At 38.9% G+C, this 21,174-nt stretch overlaps 1 protein-coding gene across 10 annotated transcripts in view; it reads left to right on the forward strand.

Annotated features, from left to right (window-relative positions):
• PTK2 (protein tyrosine kinase 2) overlaps positions 1–21,174 on the forward strand; it is a 327,060-nt gene that overhangs the window by 37,482 nt on the left and 268,404 nt on the right. Inside the window, exon 1 of one of the 10 annotated variants that reach the window (XM_089776149.1) lies at positions 8,965–8,987. The exons of the other annotated variants lie outside the window; for them this stretch is intronic. Coding sequence (XP_089632275.1) covers positions 8,969–8,987 — 19 coding nt within the window. The 5' untranslated portion in view covers positions 8,965–8,968. Of the gene's footprint in view, positions 1–8,964; positions 8,988–21,174 lie in introns of those variants that run through there. 10 annotated transcript variants of the gene reach the window in all.

A 21,174-nucleotide genomic window follows, 5' to 3' on the forward strand; every position in this document is an offset into this window, starting at 1 on the left:
AACAGTGTCAAATATAGTAAATATCTTAAATGAATCAAAACATACTGTAGAATGCACACAAATAAATATTCCATGCCTGAGCTATACGAGTGAAGCAGTAGGAATACACTATAGACCTCCTGAATAAGATTGTCTGACCCTGATTCTGTAGTGCTCAGGGAAATATGAAAGGCTACAAAACCAGAAAACCTAATAATAATGTGAGATTTCAGGGATCGCCAAATTGACTGAAATCGCTTGACCTAGGATGGAATGCAGGAATAAAATTTCTAGATACCATTATTGACTGCCTCTTAGAATAGCTAGTCCTGGTCTAGGGATTTAAGCAAGCAGTTGAATAGCTGACTACCTGATAAGCCTATGTTTATTGGGTAGTCGAGTCTACTACTCACATTTCTACCCCCACCCCTTCACTTGCTGCCTCTGTATCAGAGGCAGCGGGGAGGAGGGAGCAGGAGCCAGTTATAAGCTGGCTTAAAAACCTGTTCCCCCCAGCACCGTTTTTGCAATGCCACCTGCCCTCCCCCCTCTATCAGAGGCAGCAGCATCGGGAGCAGGGGAGGCTGCTGCAAAGTGGGTTCAGGCTTACCATGAGCAGAGGCTGCTTTGCGTCCCGTGGAGCAGCTCCTGTCCACAGAGCAACTTACCCCACAATTGCATTTAACTTAAAAAATGAGTGAAAAGGAAGTCACAAGAGCTGCCTGCAAGCTTCGTGGAAACGTTAAAAAATCATCCTATTGAGGGATAATGAGTGCCTGGAGGGTAATCACTTGGCTAATGATGTAATCGGGAAGATCTAAGTGGTAGAGATGTCACAGTATAAACAAATAAATGGTTACCCGATGAGCCCCTGGCAGCAATGTGGGGGGTTTGGGGTGGCAAGGCAGCTCTGTGGAAGTCGTTGCTTGTGGGGAGCTGGCTTAAAAGCTGACTCAGCACTAGCACCAGCTCCTGTCTCCCCTCACCCCTGCCCTTTAAAATGGTCCTTCTGGCATGTAGTCCCTAATTACTGGATACCTACAGGGATCCCATATCCTCTATTCTCAAAGGAACAGTGTACTATAGTTAACCAGTTTCATAGTAGGACACTGCTACAGCAGTGTTCCCTCTAGTGAGCAGAATGACTTTTTTTTACGTGCACTAATATGGAGGCGATATGCAACAAATCACCTTTATGTTGGTGCATATAAAATTAATGTGGTGTGGGTGGAGCTAATGAGTTTGTAGTGTCTGGGGCAGAGGGTTCAAGTCTGGGGTCGGAGGGCAGAGGGTTGGGATCCAAGGCTGTGAGGGCTCTGGCTGGATGCACGCTGTGGGATGGATTGGGAGATGAAGGACTAGGTTAGGACAGCGGTGCAAAGGCTCTGGCTGGGAGGTGCAGGCTCTGGGGTAGGGCCACATGTTCTGTGTACATATATATGGGAATGATTAAGATGATCTGTGTGACAAAAGCTTTCATGAGATATAAATTAAATTACATTATTTTGCTGAATGTAGGGAATTCCTCTACTTCTACCTACCTCAGTGCCTTCCACCAGTTGGCATCTAGTTCTTGGGTCAAAACCAGTTCTCCTTTAAGTTTTATTTAGATCTTAGTCGACTATGAAAAGTGGGACTGCCAAGGAAAATTCCTATCTGGGCTCAAGTTCAGAGATATCCTATTAATAACTTATCAAGAGAAATGAAATAAAAATGACATAGCAGATTTAAAGGGCATAAACATTTTTGCTCTGAAATATCACACCAATTAACCTTTTTTACAGGTAAAAAAAGAGAAATTTATACTTCACTTTCAGGTCATTTTAGAACACCGTCCTTACTATGAAATGTATTCTTTTTCTTAGAGGGGTAGCCATTTATTCTGTATCTGCAAAATGAGTCCTGTGGCACCTTAGAGACTAACAGATTTATTAGGGCATAAGCTTTTGTGGGTAAAACCCACTTCATCATGTTTTGTTAATGTATTTTTGTGTGTGTGGTGTTTTCTTTAAATAACGGAAAATACAGAAATGTTAAATTTGAATTTTACAATTAATGTCAAAGAGATGCCCTTATTAAGGACTAAGGACTAGCTACCACGACAATTTCACATCATTAAAGTTTAAAAAATGTGGGCAATTCTCTTTCATGTGGGCAAAAGAGTATCTTTTATACTTTATTTTTATTTAAATGGCAAAAGGTGGGGGGTTTCACTTCTGCGTAAAACTCAAACCTATAAATCATAATATCAGCTGAGACGCACATCCTTATGGAAAATTACCCTCACATAGGTAAGACATGGTGGTGAAGTAATATATTTTAGTGGACCAACTTATGTTGGTGAAAGAGGCAAGCTTTTTAATTACACAGAGTTTGTCCTCAGGTCTGAGAGAGGTACTTCAGGTGTCACAGCTAGTAATTAACTCGGCCTGGAAATCAACCTGGTTACAACAACACTATAAATAAAAATGGAAGATCATAAAGGTGACATTTTCATAAATGTGTATGTGAAAACAGGGTTATGATGAAAGTCCTGAATTAACCTTAACAGTAGTTTTTATAATAGTGAAAACTATAAAAGGAAGTATTCTGCAAACTTCAGGGAACTGAGAAATAGCATGAACTAGTCTGGTTCCCAGCCTTTCCAGGCTACTGTACCCCTTTCAGGAGCATGATTTGTATTTCATACTTGAAGTTTCACGTCACTTAAATTTGTTTACAAAATCATATATAAAAATGCAAATGTCACAGCATACTATTACTGAAATATTGCTTGTACTCTCATTTTGTCTGTATGAAATTTTAGTTGGCACTGACTGTGATAGTGCTTTTTATGTAGCCCATTGTAAAACGAGGCAAATATCTGGATGAGTTAATGTACCTCCAGAAGACCTCTGCGAGCCCTCAGGGGTACTCATATCTCTGTTTGAGAACCACTGAGCTAAAGAATTAATTTGTTGCTTCCATAAATGATATAAGTCCTAATTTTACCAGACTGAGACTTATTTGAAGTGCAGTGATGCAGGAATCTAAGAAACTTCAACTTTTCAATTAATCATTTTTAAAAAACTTCTAGGCAACTAATACTTGGATGGATGGTTTACTATCTTGAGAATAAAGAGTCTGTTAATGGAAGCTTCAAACAGTTCTCTTAGTAACTTTTTAAAAATTCATCCCATTGCTTCTTATCATTAAAGTTGCGCAAAATGTTTTTTTGGAGTGAGGACATGTTTTGATTTGCCTAGTAAGAAATTTGAGAGCTCTTTAGTGTTTAGAGACTTGAGGAGAGAGGCAGAGACAGATTTGAGCTGCCCAGGGACAAGGAACCAACCCAAACATATTTTTCTTTCAAGGATTTCTTTTTCCACAGTTGAAAAATGCAGGTTTTTGGATTTTTGAATTGTGCAAATAGTGGTATGTATTCATATGTATAATGAACATATACCTTCTTTACATATTTAATTACATGAATGGATGTAAAAATACCTTTAGAATATATGTGTGTTCATAGCCCATGAATTATTAAAAGATTTATGGAGGATTTATTTGTGTAACTGACAATAAATCTTTGACTCACTGGTTTGCTTTAGTGTAGCTCAATTTAGAAAATATTTTTATTAAATTCTAATAACCCCCTCCCCAGGTTAGCAGACTATATATTGACCTCAAATTAGATATTGATTTATATATTGCTGATTTTTTTAAAATGTGCTGTTTTAAAGTCTGAAGCTAATGTAGACAAATTACAAAGTAAATTGCTTTCTTTCCTACTTAGAACTTGAAAATCTACTGGTATGGTTTTTTGAACAAATGTTTTATTTTTGGTTGAATTATCCATATCTTCTGGTTCCAATGTTAACTAACTTTATACATTGAAAACAAGTTTGTAGCATAGATGCTTAAAATCTTGTACTTTATTATCTTTTTCTATTTTTCTGAGCAAATATGAGAAAATAAGAATAAAGTGGTGATTCTAACACTGGGAACAAGTAGATGATATGAGAGCAGTGAGAGTGAACTTGTTAACATTTTAAAAAGTGTAAAGAAATTCTGCATTGTGTCTGTCAACAATTGTGGCACTTTCCCAATAACATTAATGCTTGGATTTCACCCAAAGCATCACTGCATCTCTGTTAATTAAGATTGTTGTGCATTCAGAAGCACAACTGTAATCTAATTTCTCGAAATCCATTAATGAGTTCAGTTTTGTATTATTTTCTCACCTGGGTCAATTACTTTTTTGATGGTTGAATTGAATTGTATTATTCCATTATTTGGTAGGGATGGAAGTCAGGATATTTATGCTTGAGATAATGGCAGTCATGAAAATTTTCTAAGGCTGAATCAGTTAATGATTTAAAATTGTTTAGAAGATGAAATAACTGACTGTGGGTCAAGTGTCTTTGTTTTATGTTTATTCTGAGAATAGCCTTGCTAAGAGGATGGCTGCTTGCTTTTAGTTTAAATCTTTGTTTTTGATGTGTTCGGCAAATGTCTTTTAAAAAAATCTGGTTTTTTTTGTCATGATGCAAGATTTATAGACATACCATAAACTTGATTTGGTGGAGGACTACTGTTCATACTGATCTGGAAAGAACTGCTTCTTAGCTGGAAATGTAGTCTTTGACCAGCTGATTGGGCACACTGATCACAGTATGTTGACTTTTAAGTTTTCTGCAGGGCAGAATGGAGATTACTTGTCTGTTCTCTTTTATCTGGGAAATGTCATCTGAGAAACTGACTAAAAGCACCCTGTTGGCCTAAGGGTGTCAAAATAGTCTGTTGGCTCCATTCTGCCTGACCAAGTAAGTTATGAGCAGATTACTATCAGTCTGTACCAAATGGAATCTGAGTCACAGAAATCATTTTTTAAATTATGAAATTATCATATTTGCTTCATTTGTAGTTGGTCTGTAATACACTTACTTTCTTTACAAGCAGAGTATGTGGGATCATTAGCTCCTGTAGAGGTTGAATCTTGAAAGTCTGAATGCAACAAAGATAAGCATGTTGATATCATAAAGACCCATTTATATTTGTGAAATGTTTTGGGGGGTTACGTGTCTTACTATTAACTACTTTAATTAAATAGCCCAAAATGGTAATATCTATCTACAATCATTTCATAAATAGATCTGCTTGGTAGTGTTCAGTTTTTAGAAAATCAAACTTAGGTGCTTTGGCATATTACGCCTCTGAAAAGGGGCCTTACTGAATGTGTCATGTTGCTATGAGAGCACCATATGTATAAATTCAGAACTGCAGTTTGTAATTAATTTTGAATTTTATTGAAAACTCTGAAGTTTGCACAACTTAGAGCTGTATATTCAGACACGACATAATTGTGGATTGTGGGAGGTGGGAACAATTGAAAGGTTCTGTGAGGGCACATGACCACTGCAAGTGTTGCCTCTGCTCTTCCCCTGAAATTCGATATGTATATAGACCACATATACTCAAACTACTTCCTCCTCCCTGTGCTCTATCCTGTGGCTGCACAGCCCCTTGCAATGCTTATAGGCATCCCTTCCCTCCTGAACTATCCTTGATCAATTTAGCAAGTGTTCAAAATAAGACCAACTCAAGGACAACACAGTTGAGATGCATAATCCTCCCTGTTCCATCGGGGCGGGTGTTGATAGATGATGCTTCAGGCTTGATTATCAGTTAACAAGAAGCAGGAAAATTAACAGTTGGTTTTTGTTAGTGGGAGGAATATGGCACCCCCAAATCATTTTTCCTTCATGGATGCCTTGAAGCAGCAGTAGAGTCCATCCCCCTTTCCTATTCTCCTCCTTTCCAGTCTGCTCCTTTCACTTGCATCCAGGACTCTCTTCGTGGATGGGGCTCCATCTCAGTGGCCTGGCACTGAACACCATATTGCTCCTCTTCCCTATATCTAATGTGTGTCTCCACTCAACTCGGTAGGTGATCTTCGAAGTAGGCAGTGGGAAGCACTGGCTCTCCAGCAACAGGGTAGGTGAAGCAGCCTCATGGGGGGTTGTGGTAGAGGACAAAAAGAGGTGCTCAGCCTGAAGCCAGCTGTTCTGGTATTTCCTTCCTCCCCCAGGCTACACAGATGCACAATGACTGCCACTGCATCATTACAGTTGGGTATCCTGGCAAGTGGTGGCCAGAGAAATCCGGGTGGGGGTGTATTCTCCCCCCCCCCCACTCCTGCGTTGCCTCTTTGTATATTATTACTAACTTTGCTATTGCTAACCTTATTGATAGTGTCTAACATCTACACATGCGTGAAAATGCATCTTTTTTTCTGTTCTGCATCTGTCGCAAAAACCGAAAGTTTTCTCTTGTGACAACTGCAGTAATAAAAAAAACTATCAGTTTTTCTGTAGTGATTTGCAAATTTGTCACAAAATGTTCTTAAATCCTAATATCTAGATTATAAACTTCCTGGGACATGGACTTTTTCTGGGTGATGTGTTCTGTAAAATGCCTTTTGCACACTTTGACGGGATAAATCCCATAATAATAATAGTCTGAGGTCTTTTTTCAGACCTGGGATTTGAAAAGGAGTAGCATTATTTAGTTTGATAATTCTATAATATGAGATCTGAAGTTGCTGTCATATAATAGAATAACTAAAAATGGAAATATGTTCCCTACCTCAAAGGACATCGCCTCATCACTGCTACAAAATAGCTCAAGATAGTTAAATCCACAGCAGACTTCAAAGCGCTTGAAAAGGGTCTCACAAAAGTGAGTGACTGGGCAACAAAATGGCAGTGAAATTCGATGTTGGTAAATGCGAAGTAATGCATATTGGAAAACATAATCCCAACTATACATATACAGTGATGGGATCAAAATTAGCTGCTACCATTCAAGAAAGAGAGCTTGGCGCCAAGATCAGTGTGCAGTAGTAGTCACATGAACGATCAAAATTTTGGGAATAATTAAGAAAGAGATGGATAATAAGAAAACACCTGAAATTTATATATTGGATACCATGTGTTCTCAAAACAGATGTATTGAAATTGGAGAAGGTTCAGAAAAGGGCAACAAAAATGATTAGGGGTATGGACTGGCTACCATGAGGAGAAATAAATAAGACTGGGATTTTTCAACTTGGAAAAGGGGCAACTAAGGGGAATTATTTACACAATCTCATCACACAAGAACTAGAGGTCATCAAATGAAGTTAATAGGGAGCAGGTTTAAAAGAAACAAAAGGAAGTACTACTTCACACAATACACAACTTTGGAACTCCTTGCCAGACAATGCTTTGAAGGCCAAGACTTTTTAACAGGTTTTAAAAAAGAACTAGACAAATTCATGGAGGATAGATCCATCATGATGGACCCGGATGGTGTCCCTAACCTCTGTTTGTCAGAAGCTGGGATTCGGCAACAAGGGGTGGATTACTTGATGGTTACTAGGGATATAAAATCCTATTTAATTAACCAACCAGTTAAATGTTAAGCTGGCACCTGGAAGCAGAGCTGACAGCTGGGAGAGGAGCCTTGATCTCCTCGGTCCAGCAAATTCCCTGGTTCGGGACTACTCAGGTACTGAGGTCACCTGTAATTATTTTTTGTTCTATTAGCTTCCTCCTGGTGCTTGAGACTTATTTCACTTTCTTTTCTCAATCACCTCTTTAGTCTCTCTAGCACCCTGGTGGAGCACACCCTTTCCTTATCTGCATCTTTCCACATTCCAGTGTCAAAATTTTGAAACTTTTCACATTCCTCTTGCAAACATCCTTGAGCCTAGGTTGACCCAGTGATTTCAGAATGCTTTCGTTACCCATCTGATACAGATGACCAAGCTAACAATTGGTGTTTGAGAATATTGATTAGACTTTGCAGTTTTACTTTCTCAAGTACTTCTGTATCAGGAATTTTGATTTGTCACTTGATACTAAAAATACAGCAGAGGGTATAGATGGGGTTTTATCTTGTCTCATGTCTGCTGTAGGTGATCCAGGTCTCACCATCCTATACATCAGCCTGCTCAGAAAGAACATTTGGTAGACCTATATTTTGGTGTTCAGTGTCAGTTTCCTGTTATCCCACCTGTGATTAGTCCATTGGCAGAAAGTGGTGACAGCCTTTTCAATGGTAGAGTTCAACAAGAGATAAGGTAGTAAATATAATTCTAGATGGTAATATTTGTGACAACTTCTAGCATGGTGCTAACTATTAAAACTTCTGGTACAATTAACACAATATGCATTTTATCATAGTTGGATCTTACAATAGGGTATCTGTAGCTTCTTTTTTAAGTTGCCTTACGTTCATTGTCAGTGGCTTCTTTTTAGAATAATTCATTTCTAAATTATCGTTGTTGCTGTTCTCTATTATTGATGTGGCTCACTTTTTTTTCTTTTTTCTTTTATTTTGTATTTCACATTACAAGATTTACTAATTACTAGTTTTAATTTAGTTGAATAAGAACTAGAGATTGCTGTTCTCTTTAAAAATGGATTTCTTATATTTCACTTCTTTCTCCCATGCTCCAAAAATGTAAAGAGAAGGAAAAGCTGCCTTGGTTGTACTTGCTATACAATCTGTCTTGATTAAATAGTGAATGAAATGAGATGGATGTTGGTGTTTCTAGCAGATAGAATGGTGAGATAACTTGCACATTAAAACATTAGAGTAAGCAATTCAAAGCACTGATTTCTATGGCTGTTCTCCTTTTACTCTTTATAATGGCTGCTGCCAGATTTAGCAAAATACGTTTGCCCATCTGGCGACTTAGAGTTGTCTTGTCAGCTGAAGCTAATGGATTTAATGATGGATGCCTTTTGTTTGCTCTGCCTGACTTTGAGTGAAAGGAGACAAAAGAGACACCACTGACTTCAGTGTAGCTCATAATGTGCTCGTGAAGGAAGGATAACACACTATTTACTTTAATAAATCTGGGAAGGATATTAAACACCAACTAAGCTTTTGGATGTTGAGGATTATAAAACCATATTAAATATTATATTTGAGAGGAAATAATTTGTGTTAGAGAATCTATATGGAAAGATTATACTGTGGTAAGTAAGATTTATGGTAACATTGCCATTCAGCATTCAGTACTGAGGGTGGGAGATTATTCATTTTCTATTTTAAATGAATCTTAAATGTATTCAAAGTCCTGATATTTGTGCAAAAGACATTTCTATTTCCTGCATTTATTTTAAAATGGTTCTATCAAATATGATAATATTAAAATCTTTGTTGTAGTCCTTCTGTATTCATCATTATGATTGTCCTTGCTGGGCAGTTTCTTATATATTCCCATGCATGAGTTATGGCTATTTTGATTCTAATATGGAGTAAATATACTGTCATAGTAATATTGGGCATGTATTAAATGCTGTAGCAGAATAAATCAATAGGTCTGACTCAGACAACATTCATGTGTACATACTTTAAAATCTATGTTTAGAAGATACTTCCATCTAGACACTAGGATTAGTAAAGCAAAGCTCTTCCTGGAATATTTAACTTTCCAATGTTTTCCAACATAATACTTCATGCAGAATGTGTTTCTAAAACATTCCCTGGGAAGAAATAGCATAAATTTTAGTTTGATTTTCAAATGAGGAAATTCAGAGATATTGTGGTATGTAAAATTGATTGTTATTTTTACTATAAAATCTGGTGTAATTGCAAAATTACAGTATAATTTAAAAATTAATTTAGGAAAAATTTGCTCAATAATAAATTCAGATTTTTATTATACTGGTGTAAATCATGAAGTCAGTGGAATAACTGAAGGATTTACTGTAGTGTAATAGAGATAAAAATGTGGCCCTTTTTCTCAGGTGCCCTTTATTCAGAAGTCAACACTGATCTGAAAAATGTTTGTGTTTTTTCTGAACTTGTTCTTGAAATATGCCAGATTGACATTCTGGAGGGTGAGATCTTCTGTTTATCTGGATGGACAGGTACAGGATGGGAAGCAGTGATTCTTGCTTTCCTCCAAACACTATGCCAGAGCCCTGTGGAGGGAGGAGACCCCCTGATTGCATTGAAAAGGTAGCTCCAGGACTATTCAAAACTGTGCTGTTTGCCAGTTAGCATCAGTAATGATGGTGGTGGTGATGGCTGCTTTCATAATGTTTACCTGCCCTCCAGGAACTGCTCTGATAATACCAAATCTGTTTCACATATGCCACCAGACAGCCATCAGGTGGCAACTTTTTTTCATTACCAACTTTTGCTGACTTTAGACCTGAAACCTAGAATTATACTTCCAGATCCATTCATTCCCTTATCTTGCTTTCTCCATTCCTACTGCCAGTGCTCATAAAATGTTTTATGCTCTCTGTCATAATGTAATAGTTATTGGCTGAAACTTTTCTTTTTAAAAAAAGGTAAAATCAGTCTGGACATACTGAGATAAATACATCCCAAAGAGAGAGATCTTGTGAAGGATATTGGGCAGGTATATAGAACTCAAATGTTAATTCGCAGCAACCAAATTGTATATTTTCCATATTGAAGATATGTACTATACATGTGATGTTACATAAAATGCACAAATTTTCTTATGTAAATCCTTTTGCAAGTATTTGTCGTGGTCTTAAACTGTCTTATGTTAGAGGCAGAGAGGAAATAATGAAGATACTTCTGTCAAATTAAGTTTTTACGGTGTATAAAATTGATTAAACACGACAAGAGATAAAGGAAAAATACTGTCTTAAATAACATTTTAAGACTGATAAAGTCTTAATGGTGTCAAACCAAAAATTTTCATTTGGTCTGTAGATCTGAGAAGCCATTAGTTATGTATATTAAATTTCTGATATCAGCATAATGGTATACATTAGTGAAATATATAGATTTATGTTCACAAAAGAGATGGACATGTTTAGAAGTCACTGTGGACAAACAGAATATGCAAGCTGCACATATGTTTTGTCCTTCCACTTGGATCTTCTATTTGATCAGTCTTTCAGAGAATAGAAATGAGTCCTCCTCCTGTGTGAAAAATGAGGAGCACCTATTGAAAGGTGCCTGCAGGCATATGACAGCATCAATTTAGAAGAATAAAGTAGTATTACACATTGAAAAGTCTTTCTGAATCCTCTCCGTTTACTCCCTCATCTTAGATTTCTGGGGTTTTTTTGTCACTCATGCTACATTACTAGGGTTTCCCTCTGCAGCCTCTTTGCCTGCTTGTCTGTCATATCACAGTTTTTCCATTTCCCGCTGTGTTTAGCATCCTTGCCTTCTTTCCTTACTTGCTTTCTTGCTTCCTTTCTTCTTTGTTTCTCCATCAGCTTTCCCCTAAGAAATAATTCCACATGCTACAGCTTAAAATTCAGAGTAAGATGTATGTAACTAATCAAAGCAATCACATGATCTTTTGTTGTAGCCCTTTCACTATCCACTAATTTCTGCTCTATTGCTTTCTGCATCTAAAGTATAATTCAAGTTCTTCAGGTGGGATCACTGTATTTTGGCTATAAAACACTTGTGGTGGAATATAAATATCAATATTCTCCTTTTGTTGTTACCTCTCTTATTTTTCTAGTTTCTTCTTTTCTCTATATATCACCTCCACTAATAAGAACATTTTAAAGCTGTTTTCCTCCATGCCCCAGATTTTGAAACTTTAAGGGTGTTAAGTGATAGTGGGATCACATACTATTTAATCATTCCTTCCTCCAACTTTTCATTTGAGAATGCTGCAGAAGGTGGTGGTGTTTTCCAAGGACTTAGTTGTATTGTATTGAGGTCTGACTTTCATTTATAAAAGTGAAGATGTGGAAGTTATGGCTATGAAACTGTCCTCAACTCACTGTTGTGTCTCCTATTGCTCTTATCATGAGGATCCAGAACTGTAATCTGTTTACAGTGGGGCGATCTAAGGACTTTGTCAGCTTCCACTGTGTTTTGTGTCCATGTTTTGTCCTTGCAGGTTTAAGTTAGATGCTCGTAACATTGCAAACTCTATGTTGATTATACTGGGACTTCATGTTCTGAAAATAAATGGTAAAAACAGCTACATCTTTCTGTTTTTTCCATCCAATATTTACCTGCGTGTATTGATACTTAATGAGATCTAAAATGTCTTGAGCGTGAGTGTTTCTTACTTACTGATTTCTGTGTAGTGAAGTAGCATAGGCTCAAAATTATCAAAAAATGCTGAAAAAGTGTAGCACATTACATAGGGCCCACACCAATTCCCACTGAAGTCAGTAGCCACTTCTGTGAGCATTAGATCAGATCCGTAATACCTGTTATCGGAGGAAATTCAAGTGCTTTACTAACTAACCAAGCTTCTCAAGATCCTTTGTGAGGTAGGTAAGTATTTGAGCAGAGCGGGTATGAATTACATAGTTTAAACTATGTAATTTTATTCAGAGATTTATCTGAATAAAAAACTTGAATGGAAACGTTTAGGCTTTTTATTTATTTATTTTTTTTGTCCAAACAAATTTGATTTTTAAAATTTGTTCTTAATTTGGAATTCCCTTCATATCTCACCTCTGTTGCCTTTATTCCTTTTTGTCATGGAATGAAATAGAGTGAATGATGTCTAGGGTAGAGATGTTAAAGGCTAACTAGTTAACTGGTAAGCATATGCCTTACTGGCATGCTTACCAGCTAACTGTTTAACCAGAGGGCTACTCATCCACACCGCTGGAGCAGCCCCCACTGGCTAGGCTCAGCCCAGCAGCTCCTGCTACCCACGGACCACTGGTTAACCAGTTAAACAAATCATTTAATTGATTAACTGTTCTGTCCCGCACACTGAACACTTCATTTTTGCCCCACCCCAGAGCTCGGGGGGGGGGGTCCACAAAATCCACTAACCCCGGAACCCCAGAAGAGTTAATCTGGCCTATAGGAAGCCTTAAACCTTAGCTCTCCATGGTGCTGGAGTGCCAGGGGAGTGAGGTGTCTCGGGGGCCACATTAGTGAGGGTTGGGAGTTTTTTTTTTGCTTCTCACTTGTGTGGTCCCCAACTGATTTTTCTGTGGGTCAATGGCCCCTGACCCAGAAAAGGTTCCCCACACCTTCCATAAATAAAGATAGTGTTAAAACCTTTTGTGATGTACATACATTTTTTACTTTAGCTTTCTCATGTTAATTTGCCAAACTTCATTTTAAATAAAGTGCTTAATCGGCCTAATTTCAATTAACATTTCCTTTTTTACTGGTTAAAATAAACCATTCTTCCTGGCTATATCACTAGCAAAATGGCTCCGGCATAATTATATATAATTAATTGAGAGTTTTTATTCGCAACTGGTAGTCCAAGGGAAGGTTTGTGTTATGCCGGATGGGCTGCAGGCCAAAAAATTTAAGAACCACTGTTATAAGTGAAAATCATTGCTTTTAATCCCAGCTAAAAACCTCTAAACTGTCTCTTTGATCAGTATAATAGCTCTTCTAAGGATTGTCTCAAATCTTGTGTATCTGTGCAGAAGTAGGACACTCAATACGTAGCACTTATGAGAGTTTTCATGTATTCATATAGGGGAAAAAGGCTACATGTCTAATCCATTCATGCCAATTCAAGACCCAAAAAGGCAGAAGGAGTGGCGTGCTACATATTGGAATACATTTGGACAGGAAAATGGTTTTTTGATCAGAGTGAGGTATTAGGGGCTTGTCTGAACAGGGACACTCAGAAAAGTTGGTCCAAAATAACTAAAGATATGAATTAAAAAATGATCAGTTAAACTGCATTACATTTCTGTGTGAATGTTCTTATTCAAAATCCAAGTCGCTTTATCTCAGTGTAGCTTAACTCTCTAGACTGGAACCTAAAAGATCTGGGTTCATTTCTATACTTTGCTATGAACTTCATATGTGACCTTGTGCAAATTACTTCATCTCTCGGGGCTTCAGTTTTCTATTTATCAAATAGAAGTAATACAGTCCTGCCTTCTAGCATGTTGTTGAAGATACATTCAATAATACCTTTGAGGTGCACAAATACTATGATACTGAGGACTAGATACATACCTCAGTTAGTACCGTATCCTCTAAGTGAGCTTCCTATACTCATTCTCACTCCCATGAATCTCCTGGTAGCTTCCTGTCATTTTCATCTTTCAGAATTACAGTGGGCATTTTTAGGAAGGTTAAAGTATGAAGAGGTCTATGCTTATTTCTTTCTTGTTGTGGGTGGACTTGTTTTTGTTGGGATAAGTCCAGGTGAGACTAAGATGGGGAACTGAATCTAGATTTCACCTAAATGCAGTTGAAGAGAATATCTTAAGTCTAGACTAACTGAAGTGTAGGAGCATAAGCTTTCGTGGGCTTATGCTCCTACACTTCAGTTAGTCTATAAGGTGCCACAGGACTCCTCGTCGCTTTTGCAGATTCAGACTAACACGGCTACCCCTCTGATACTTAAGTCTAGAGACATTCAGATGTTGCCACAATAGAAATGAGCTAAATTACTTGTAGCCTAAGATATATCACAATTGTAAAAGGGAGTCATTCTTCAAAACAGTCTAAAGATCAGGTTCCTGTGTGCTGATTTAATGGGTGGACATGTTCTCTGCTTACCTCCAGTTATGAATAGATTTACAAAATGTTCCTATTTTAGTGTTATATTACCCCTTTAAAGAAATGTATGTCTGAATTGACCAGTCAACTTCCAAGATAGCATTTGAGAAAGATGTGCACTATAAAAGCACAATTTTATAAAAATATCAAGGATTATGGTTTATGTCTTTAAATATTGTGTATCTTAGAAACAGATATATCATGGATGGAAAGAACTGTAGGTCTACTGAGTCCATCACTTGCTTTTTTGGCAGTACATTCTGTATCTCAGCAGGTATAGAAGAGGAAATATTATTCTTTCACCAAAAAATGTCCATTCTATTTCTAAATTAATTTATACTAGTCATTTCTGGTGTTTCAGTTGGCAGTTGTCTTTTTGGCTGAAAAATCACCTCTCGGTTTTGTATCTCTTTTCTTACTCACACTTTATCTGTCCTTATTATGTGTAACCCTTCTGCCAGGACAAGTTAATTGCAGCAAGGGCCGGGTTCAATATCTAGGGGTCTCCCCACAACAACATAATACAACGCCGGCTTGCGGCCCCACCCAGTGACCTGGGAAATCTTACACATACCCCTGGGTGCCTCAAAGAGGCAATTCTTCTCCCCTCGCAAGCACAGAGCCTTGGTATAGCAGCAAATCTTTAATAACACAAGGTAACCGACATCAGCATTGAAGTGGGAAAACACCACAACTCAGATTCATAAACCAGACATGAGCAAAGACCCATCCCCCAGCCACAAATCACCCAAGGTCCCCAAAAGTCCAACACCCCAAAAATCTCAAGTCCAGCAACCCAAAAATCACCCAAAGTCCCAAAGTCCAACACCCCAAAAGTCTCTGCCCCAGGTCAATGCCACCCCAGGATTCAAAAGTTCATGTGGCAGGGTTTTACCATCCCAACCTGGGTGCAGTGGAGGGGGCAGGGTTTGATACACCTCACGCGGTCCACCGGCGGCTTCGCCGCTCCGTAGGTTTCTGCTGCCGCTGTTGACGCAAATCACTCCGCCACACTCCACCTGCTGTCCTGTGAGCCGCTCCAGCCGTTCTACAGGGCAGTGTCTGCTCCGCCAGCCCACCTCAGTCCACGCTCCCTGGCCACCAGCTGGTAGGTCCCACAGCTGCTCCACTGGCTGCCTGTTGGTAGTTCCTGCCAGCGTCCACCTGCAAACTGCAAACTGCTCTGCTAGCCATCCTATGATTTGCTCTGCTAGTAGCTCAGCAACAATGATTTCAGCTCACAGTAGATTTCAGCTCTTCAGCAGTATGGCACCAGGCTCCTTTCAGTACACAGTGATTTCAGCTCACAGTAGAAGAGCCTCAGTGCAAGTGCACCATTGGCCCACAGTGAAGCCAGCAAGAGAGGAGGAGGTGCAATTGGTGTGTTTTGGGCCCTCAAACAGGGCCCACACCACCAGCTACGAAGACCTATCCCTAGCCTCTCTCGGTCTTACTGGGTTTGGAACCCATGCCCCTTGTCTAGCGAGTGCTACTTAGTTTATGGCGAAACAGTTCCACTATTTGATTCACATAATCAGGGTAACAACACTTTATCTCCCCTGCCTCAGTAACAGAGAAACTTGAGATCCCACAGTGGCCAAAGTGACCATTTGGCTGCTGAGAGCGCATATTAGGCAGGGTGGGCATGCCTATGCAAATGAATCAGCCCCTGAAGTCTTTTTGCATCACTTGCCACAGTTCACCAACAGATGTCAGGGTAGAGCTTATCCTGACCCTGCTTACATATGTAAGATCAAAATGATGATCCCTGAAAAGTAAGGGAACTTACCTACTAGAAAGATTAAAGGTACTATAAGGAATGTGGCCCAAGAACCTTATTTGTTTTTGTCCTCTTTAGAAATTGACAATCTCTCTAATCCATAAGTCATCGGTTGGACCTGATAGTAAAATATGTTGGAACCTATGTGTGTTGCTTCAAAGTTATGTCCGTTAGAATAAGAAGTGCCTGAAATGTACAGGAAAGACAGAAAAATGTCAAAAATTGCCAGAAGAGGGTTTCAGAGTTTTAGAAGCTTTGGATCGGGTTGTCAGAATATGTAAAAAGTAGGTTAAACAGCTACAGTGTTGTTCAGTTGCAAATAAGTCAGTCATGTGACAAAGGAATTATGTGTGAAATTTTTGTAGGGAACTAGCCAGTTCTTGACCTCCCATACACTAGGAAACAACTACCTGAGCAGGAAAGCAAATAAGGGACTGTCTCCCCTGTATCTTCACCCACTTTTCCTGGTGACCAAGGGGAATTCCTCATTGCTAAGGATTGAATTGGGAACATTTATCCTAGTGCCACAATACCAAGGACTGAACTAGTCACTGGGTTTCCAGCAAGCAGAAGTGGGTTGAAGAAAAGGAAGTCTCTCCAGCGTCTTCATGTTTCCAGATAGTAACTGAACTTCTCTGACAGGTTGTTTCCCAAGTCATCATTGTGTGAGAGTGCAATTATGCCATTAAAAAAAGTTTATTGAGGAGAGAAACTAAATAAATTCTTTGCATTGGTCCTCACATTCCCACACCAGAATCATTCTTTTTAGAAGACCCGTCTGAGGAGCTGTCCCAAAGGGTATGTCTAGACTGCATCCCTCTGTTGGCATAGGGATGCAGATTAGGCAGGTCGACATTGCAGGGATTTAAATATCCGCACCTAATTTGCATAAAAATGGCCACCACGTTTTGCCGACTCAGCACTTTGTCGGCTAAACGCAACAGTCTAGAGGGGGATCTGTCGAGAAAGAAAGCCTTTTTCGACAGATCCCTTATGTCTCCTGCTACATAGCCTCATCAATCTATTAGAATTCTCTAAGTCAAGAAACGTGGACAGGAGTAATCCAGTGACTATAGTAGGGGTCGGCAACCTTTTTAAATCAAAGAGCCAAACTACATGGTCAACAAAGAGCCATTATAAGAACGCCCATTTGCATGAGTGAAAATATACAACTTAATATTTTTGATAATTGACATGATGATTAATAATAGTATAAATGAAACATTGTAACTCACAGACTTTATTTCATGGGACTTTTGCTGCTGCATCTTTTCACATATTCCTTTGAAGTTTACATCATAACTGGTCAAATTCAGGTTCATGCACATACTCAAGCTACATGAATAATTACACATTTATAAACTTTTGAATTAATTTTTCATTTTAATTGTAAAAGTTTTATGTATTTTTGAAATGACAAAAGAGCTATGGCTGTACTGAGCCATATTTGGTTTGAGAGCCATAGGTTGCAAACCACTGAACATAGTGTGAATGGAACTTAAAGACAGCCCTTGATTAGGTTCTTTACCAAAGGCTCTTAAGCAAAATAAGCAGTCAAGGCATAAGAAAGAAAGTCCTCTCATGGATTAATAATTGGTTAAAAGGAAACAGAGATGAATAATGATGTCTCCCGCCCCCAGTGACCTGTACTAGGCCCAGCACTGTTTAACATACTCATAAATGATCCAGAAAAAGGGGTAAACAGTGAGGTGGCAATATTTGCAGACAATACAAAGCTACTCAGGTAGTTAAGTTCAAAGCGGACTGTGAAGAGTTACAAAGCGATCTCACAAAACTTGGTGACTAGGCAACAAAATGGCAGATGAAATTCTATGTTGATAAATGCAAAGTAATGCATGTTGGAAAACATAACCCCAAATACACATACAGAATGATGGGGTCTAATTTAGCTCTTACCACTCAGGAAAAAAATCTTGGCGTCATTGTGACTAGTTCTCTGAATGCATCTGCTTACTATGCAGCAGTGGTCATTAAAGCTAGGAGAATATGAAGAACCATTAGAAAATGGATAGATTAGAAGACAGAAAATATCTAATGCCACTACATAAATCCATTGCACTTCCACACCTTGAATACTGTGTGCATTTCTGATCACCCCATCTTGGAAATGTATAAAAATTGGAAAATGTGCAGAAAAGGACAACCAAAATGATTAACTGAATGGAACAGCTTCCATATGAGGAGAGATTAAAAAGACTGGGATTATTCAGCTTCAAAAAGAGAAGATTTAAAGGATCTGATAGAGGCCTATGAAAATCATGAGTGATGTGGAGAAAGTGAATAAGGTGGTGTTATTTACTGCTTCATATAACACAAGAACAAGGGTCATCCTGTGAAATTGATAGGCAGCAGAATTAAAACAAAAGGAAGTCCTTTTTTCACACAAGATACAGGCAACCTCATTGTCAGGGGATGTTGTGAAGGGCAAAAGTATAACTTGATTAATAATCAAGAATTAGAGAAGCTCATATAGGATAGATTCATCAATGGCTGTTAGCCAAGATGATCGTGGATACAGCTCCATGCTATAGCTGTCCTTAGCATCTCTGACTGCCAGAAGTTGGGTGTGGATGACAGGGAATGACTCATTTGGTAATTGCCCTATTCTGGTCATTCCCTCTGAAGCACCTGGAATTGACCACTATTGGAAGACAGGATACTGGGCTTGATGGATCGTTGGTCTGATCCAGTATGGCAATTCTTTACAATAAAAAAGTAGGAGAATGTTAAGGATGGATAATTTAGCACTCATGCATTAGGAAATGCCAAGGACTACATGTGAAACTTCAGTTCGGCCCTATTATATGAGAGATGGGTGTGGGGGAGAAGGAGAATAAAAGCAACTTCACTTGTTGGGATTTTGAAGATTGGCTAGTTTGCAAAATATTAGCAAGTGTGTATGAACTTGATGAATTGGAGCTACCTGGCTTATCACACACCTACCTTGAGAGACTTACTGTTCTGTATACCACAAAACTTAAAACATCTGTTCTATTACATTTCTTTCAGTTGGTATCTTTTACAAAAATACTCCTCATTTGATTTGAGACTAGGAGTAAAATTTTTAAGCCAAAAGGAGGCTGTGTGGGGAGTTAGGAGAGGACATTAATAGGGGATCAAAAATAAGATATAAGGCCAAAAATAATTTACTGTTAAGCTTTTAGAGTCCCTGCTGTGATGCCATAATTAATAAATTGCATGAAACAAATGAACATTCATCCTATGTGGAACTGATGGTGAGCAAATAGTAAATGCATAACAGAGATTGCACTTTTTCTCTTTGCACGTTTTCACATTTCATTGATATGGTTATGAAATATCATGCTGTGTGCTTATTATCACTATACTGTTTTAAAATCCAATACTGGTATATATTAACCTTAGAAAGCTGTGTCTGTTGTAAGAAATTAATTGGTTTGGAAAAATGTGTTCTCACAGGGTACTATAGCCTTAAGTGGAATTGTTGCTCATGAGTAGTGCCTTCTCAATTTATCCATTTGTGAAATTGGCTGAGATTAGACATTGAACTAAATGGTTGCTATTATCGTTTCAGTGGGTACACTCTTAAACGTCTTGATCTTGAAATGGGTTCCACATGGGCAATCCAAGTTAAACCATTGAAGCCTATGTGAATTCAAGGATCTGCTTATGTGGATAAGGATGTAAAATCCCATTTAATTAGTTAACCAGTTAAATATTATGTTTAACCATTAACTAAATGGGGGCAGGCAAGAGGGCCATGGCCCCTCTGCCCGCCATGGGTGGCCTGGAGCAGTCCTCCTACAAGGGGCATGGAACTGCTCTGGCTGGGCTGGAGCGCCCTGCCTGCAGCTTGCTGGGCCAGGCCTGCTGTGGGCGAGGGCTGCTGCAGCTCCCATTGGTTAACTGTAATGATCATGCTTACTGGTTAACCATTCACATCCCTAGTGTGGAGCCCATTGGAGGATTAGGGCCCAAAGTGCTAAAGAAGCTCTATATTCATCTGAGAGAGAGTCACCCAAGGATGCTCCATATTTGGTCTTGGTGTTGCTCTGGTGCCTGGATCGGAGATTTTGAAGCTGTCCCTCCATAGGCTGTGCATTCACAGCCCCAACCGATGTGTGGTGGGCCAGTAGGCACCGCGCACATGCAGCCCAAACCCTCCAGTTCCTCCTCAACTGCCCTCAGCCTAAGACGGAGTTCTGCAGTTCTCTGATTTCTTCGCATTTCTGAAATAGTTTTACATAATTTCTTAGTTATTGTTATTACTATTACTGTTGGTTGGTTAGTGAGTTGTTTAAAGAAAAACTTTTTATTTTCATCATACCTGGTTCTCCGGGCGTTAAATACTGCTCCTCCTGCAGAGAGGTGATGCCGATTTCTGACCGACATTTTCAGTGTGACAGATGTCTGGGAGAACATCTTTCACCTAAAGACTGTCCTCGCTGCGCCAAACTTAAGGCCAGGGTTCATAGAGATAGAGATCTCCGGTTGAAACTAATTATACTGGAGAAGAATCTGCACCCTGCCTCGGACCTAGGATCACAACCTATGGAGGTACAATCATCCCCAGCTTTTCCTTGGCAGAAAGGCGCCAAAGAGGAGAAGTGCCTAATTGGGAACCCTTGTCTAAGAAACTGTCCCCCACTAGACCATGGGCACAGAGATCATGTGATATGATATGATATCATTGGTATTACAGAAACCTGGTGGGATGGGACGCATGATTGGAATATTGGTATGGAAGGGTACGGCTTGCTCAGGAAGGACAGACAGGGAAAAAAGGGAGGAGGGGTTGCCTTGTATATTAAAAATGTACACACTTGGACTGAAGTGGAGATGAACGTAGGAGATAGCTGTGTAGAGAGCCTCTGGGTTAAGCTAAAAGGGGTAAAAAACGAGGGTGATATCATGCTAGGAGTCTA

The sequence above is a fragment of the Pelodiscus sinensis genome, chromosome 2, assembly GCF_052426305.1.
Source record: "Pelodiscus sinensis isolate ZL-2025 chromosome 2, ASM5242630v1, whole genome shotgun sequence".
Classification (NCBI taxonomy): domain Eukaryota; kingdom Metazoa; phylum Chordata; order Testudines; family Trionychidae; genus Pelodiscus; species Pelodiscus sinensis.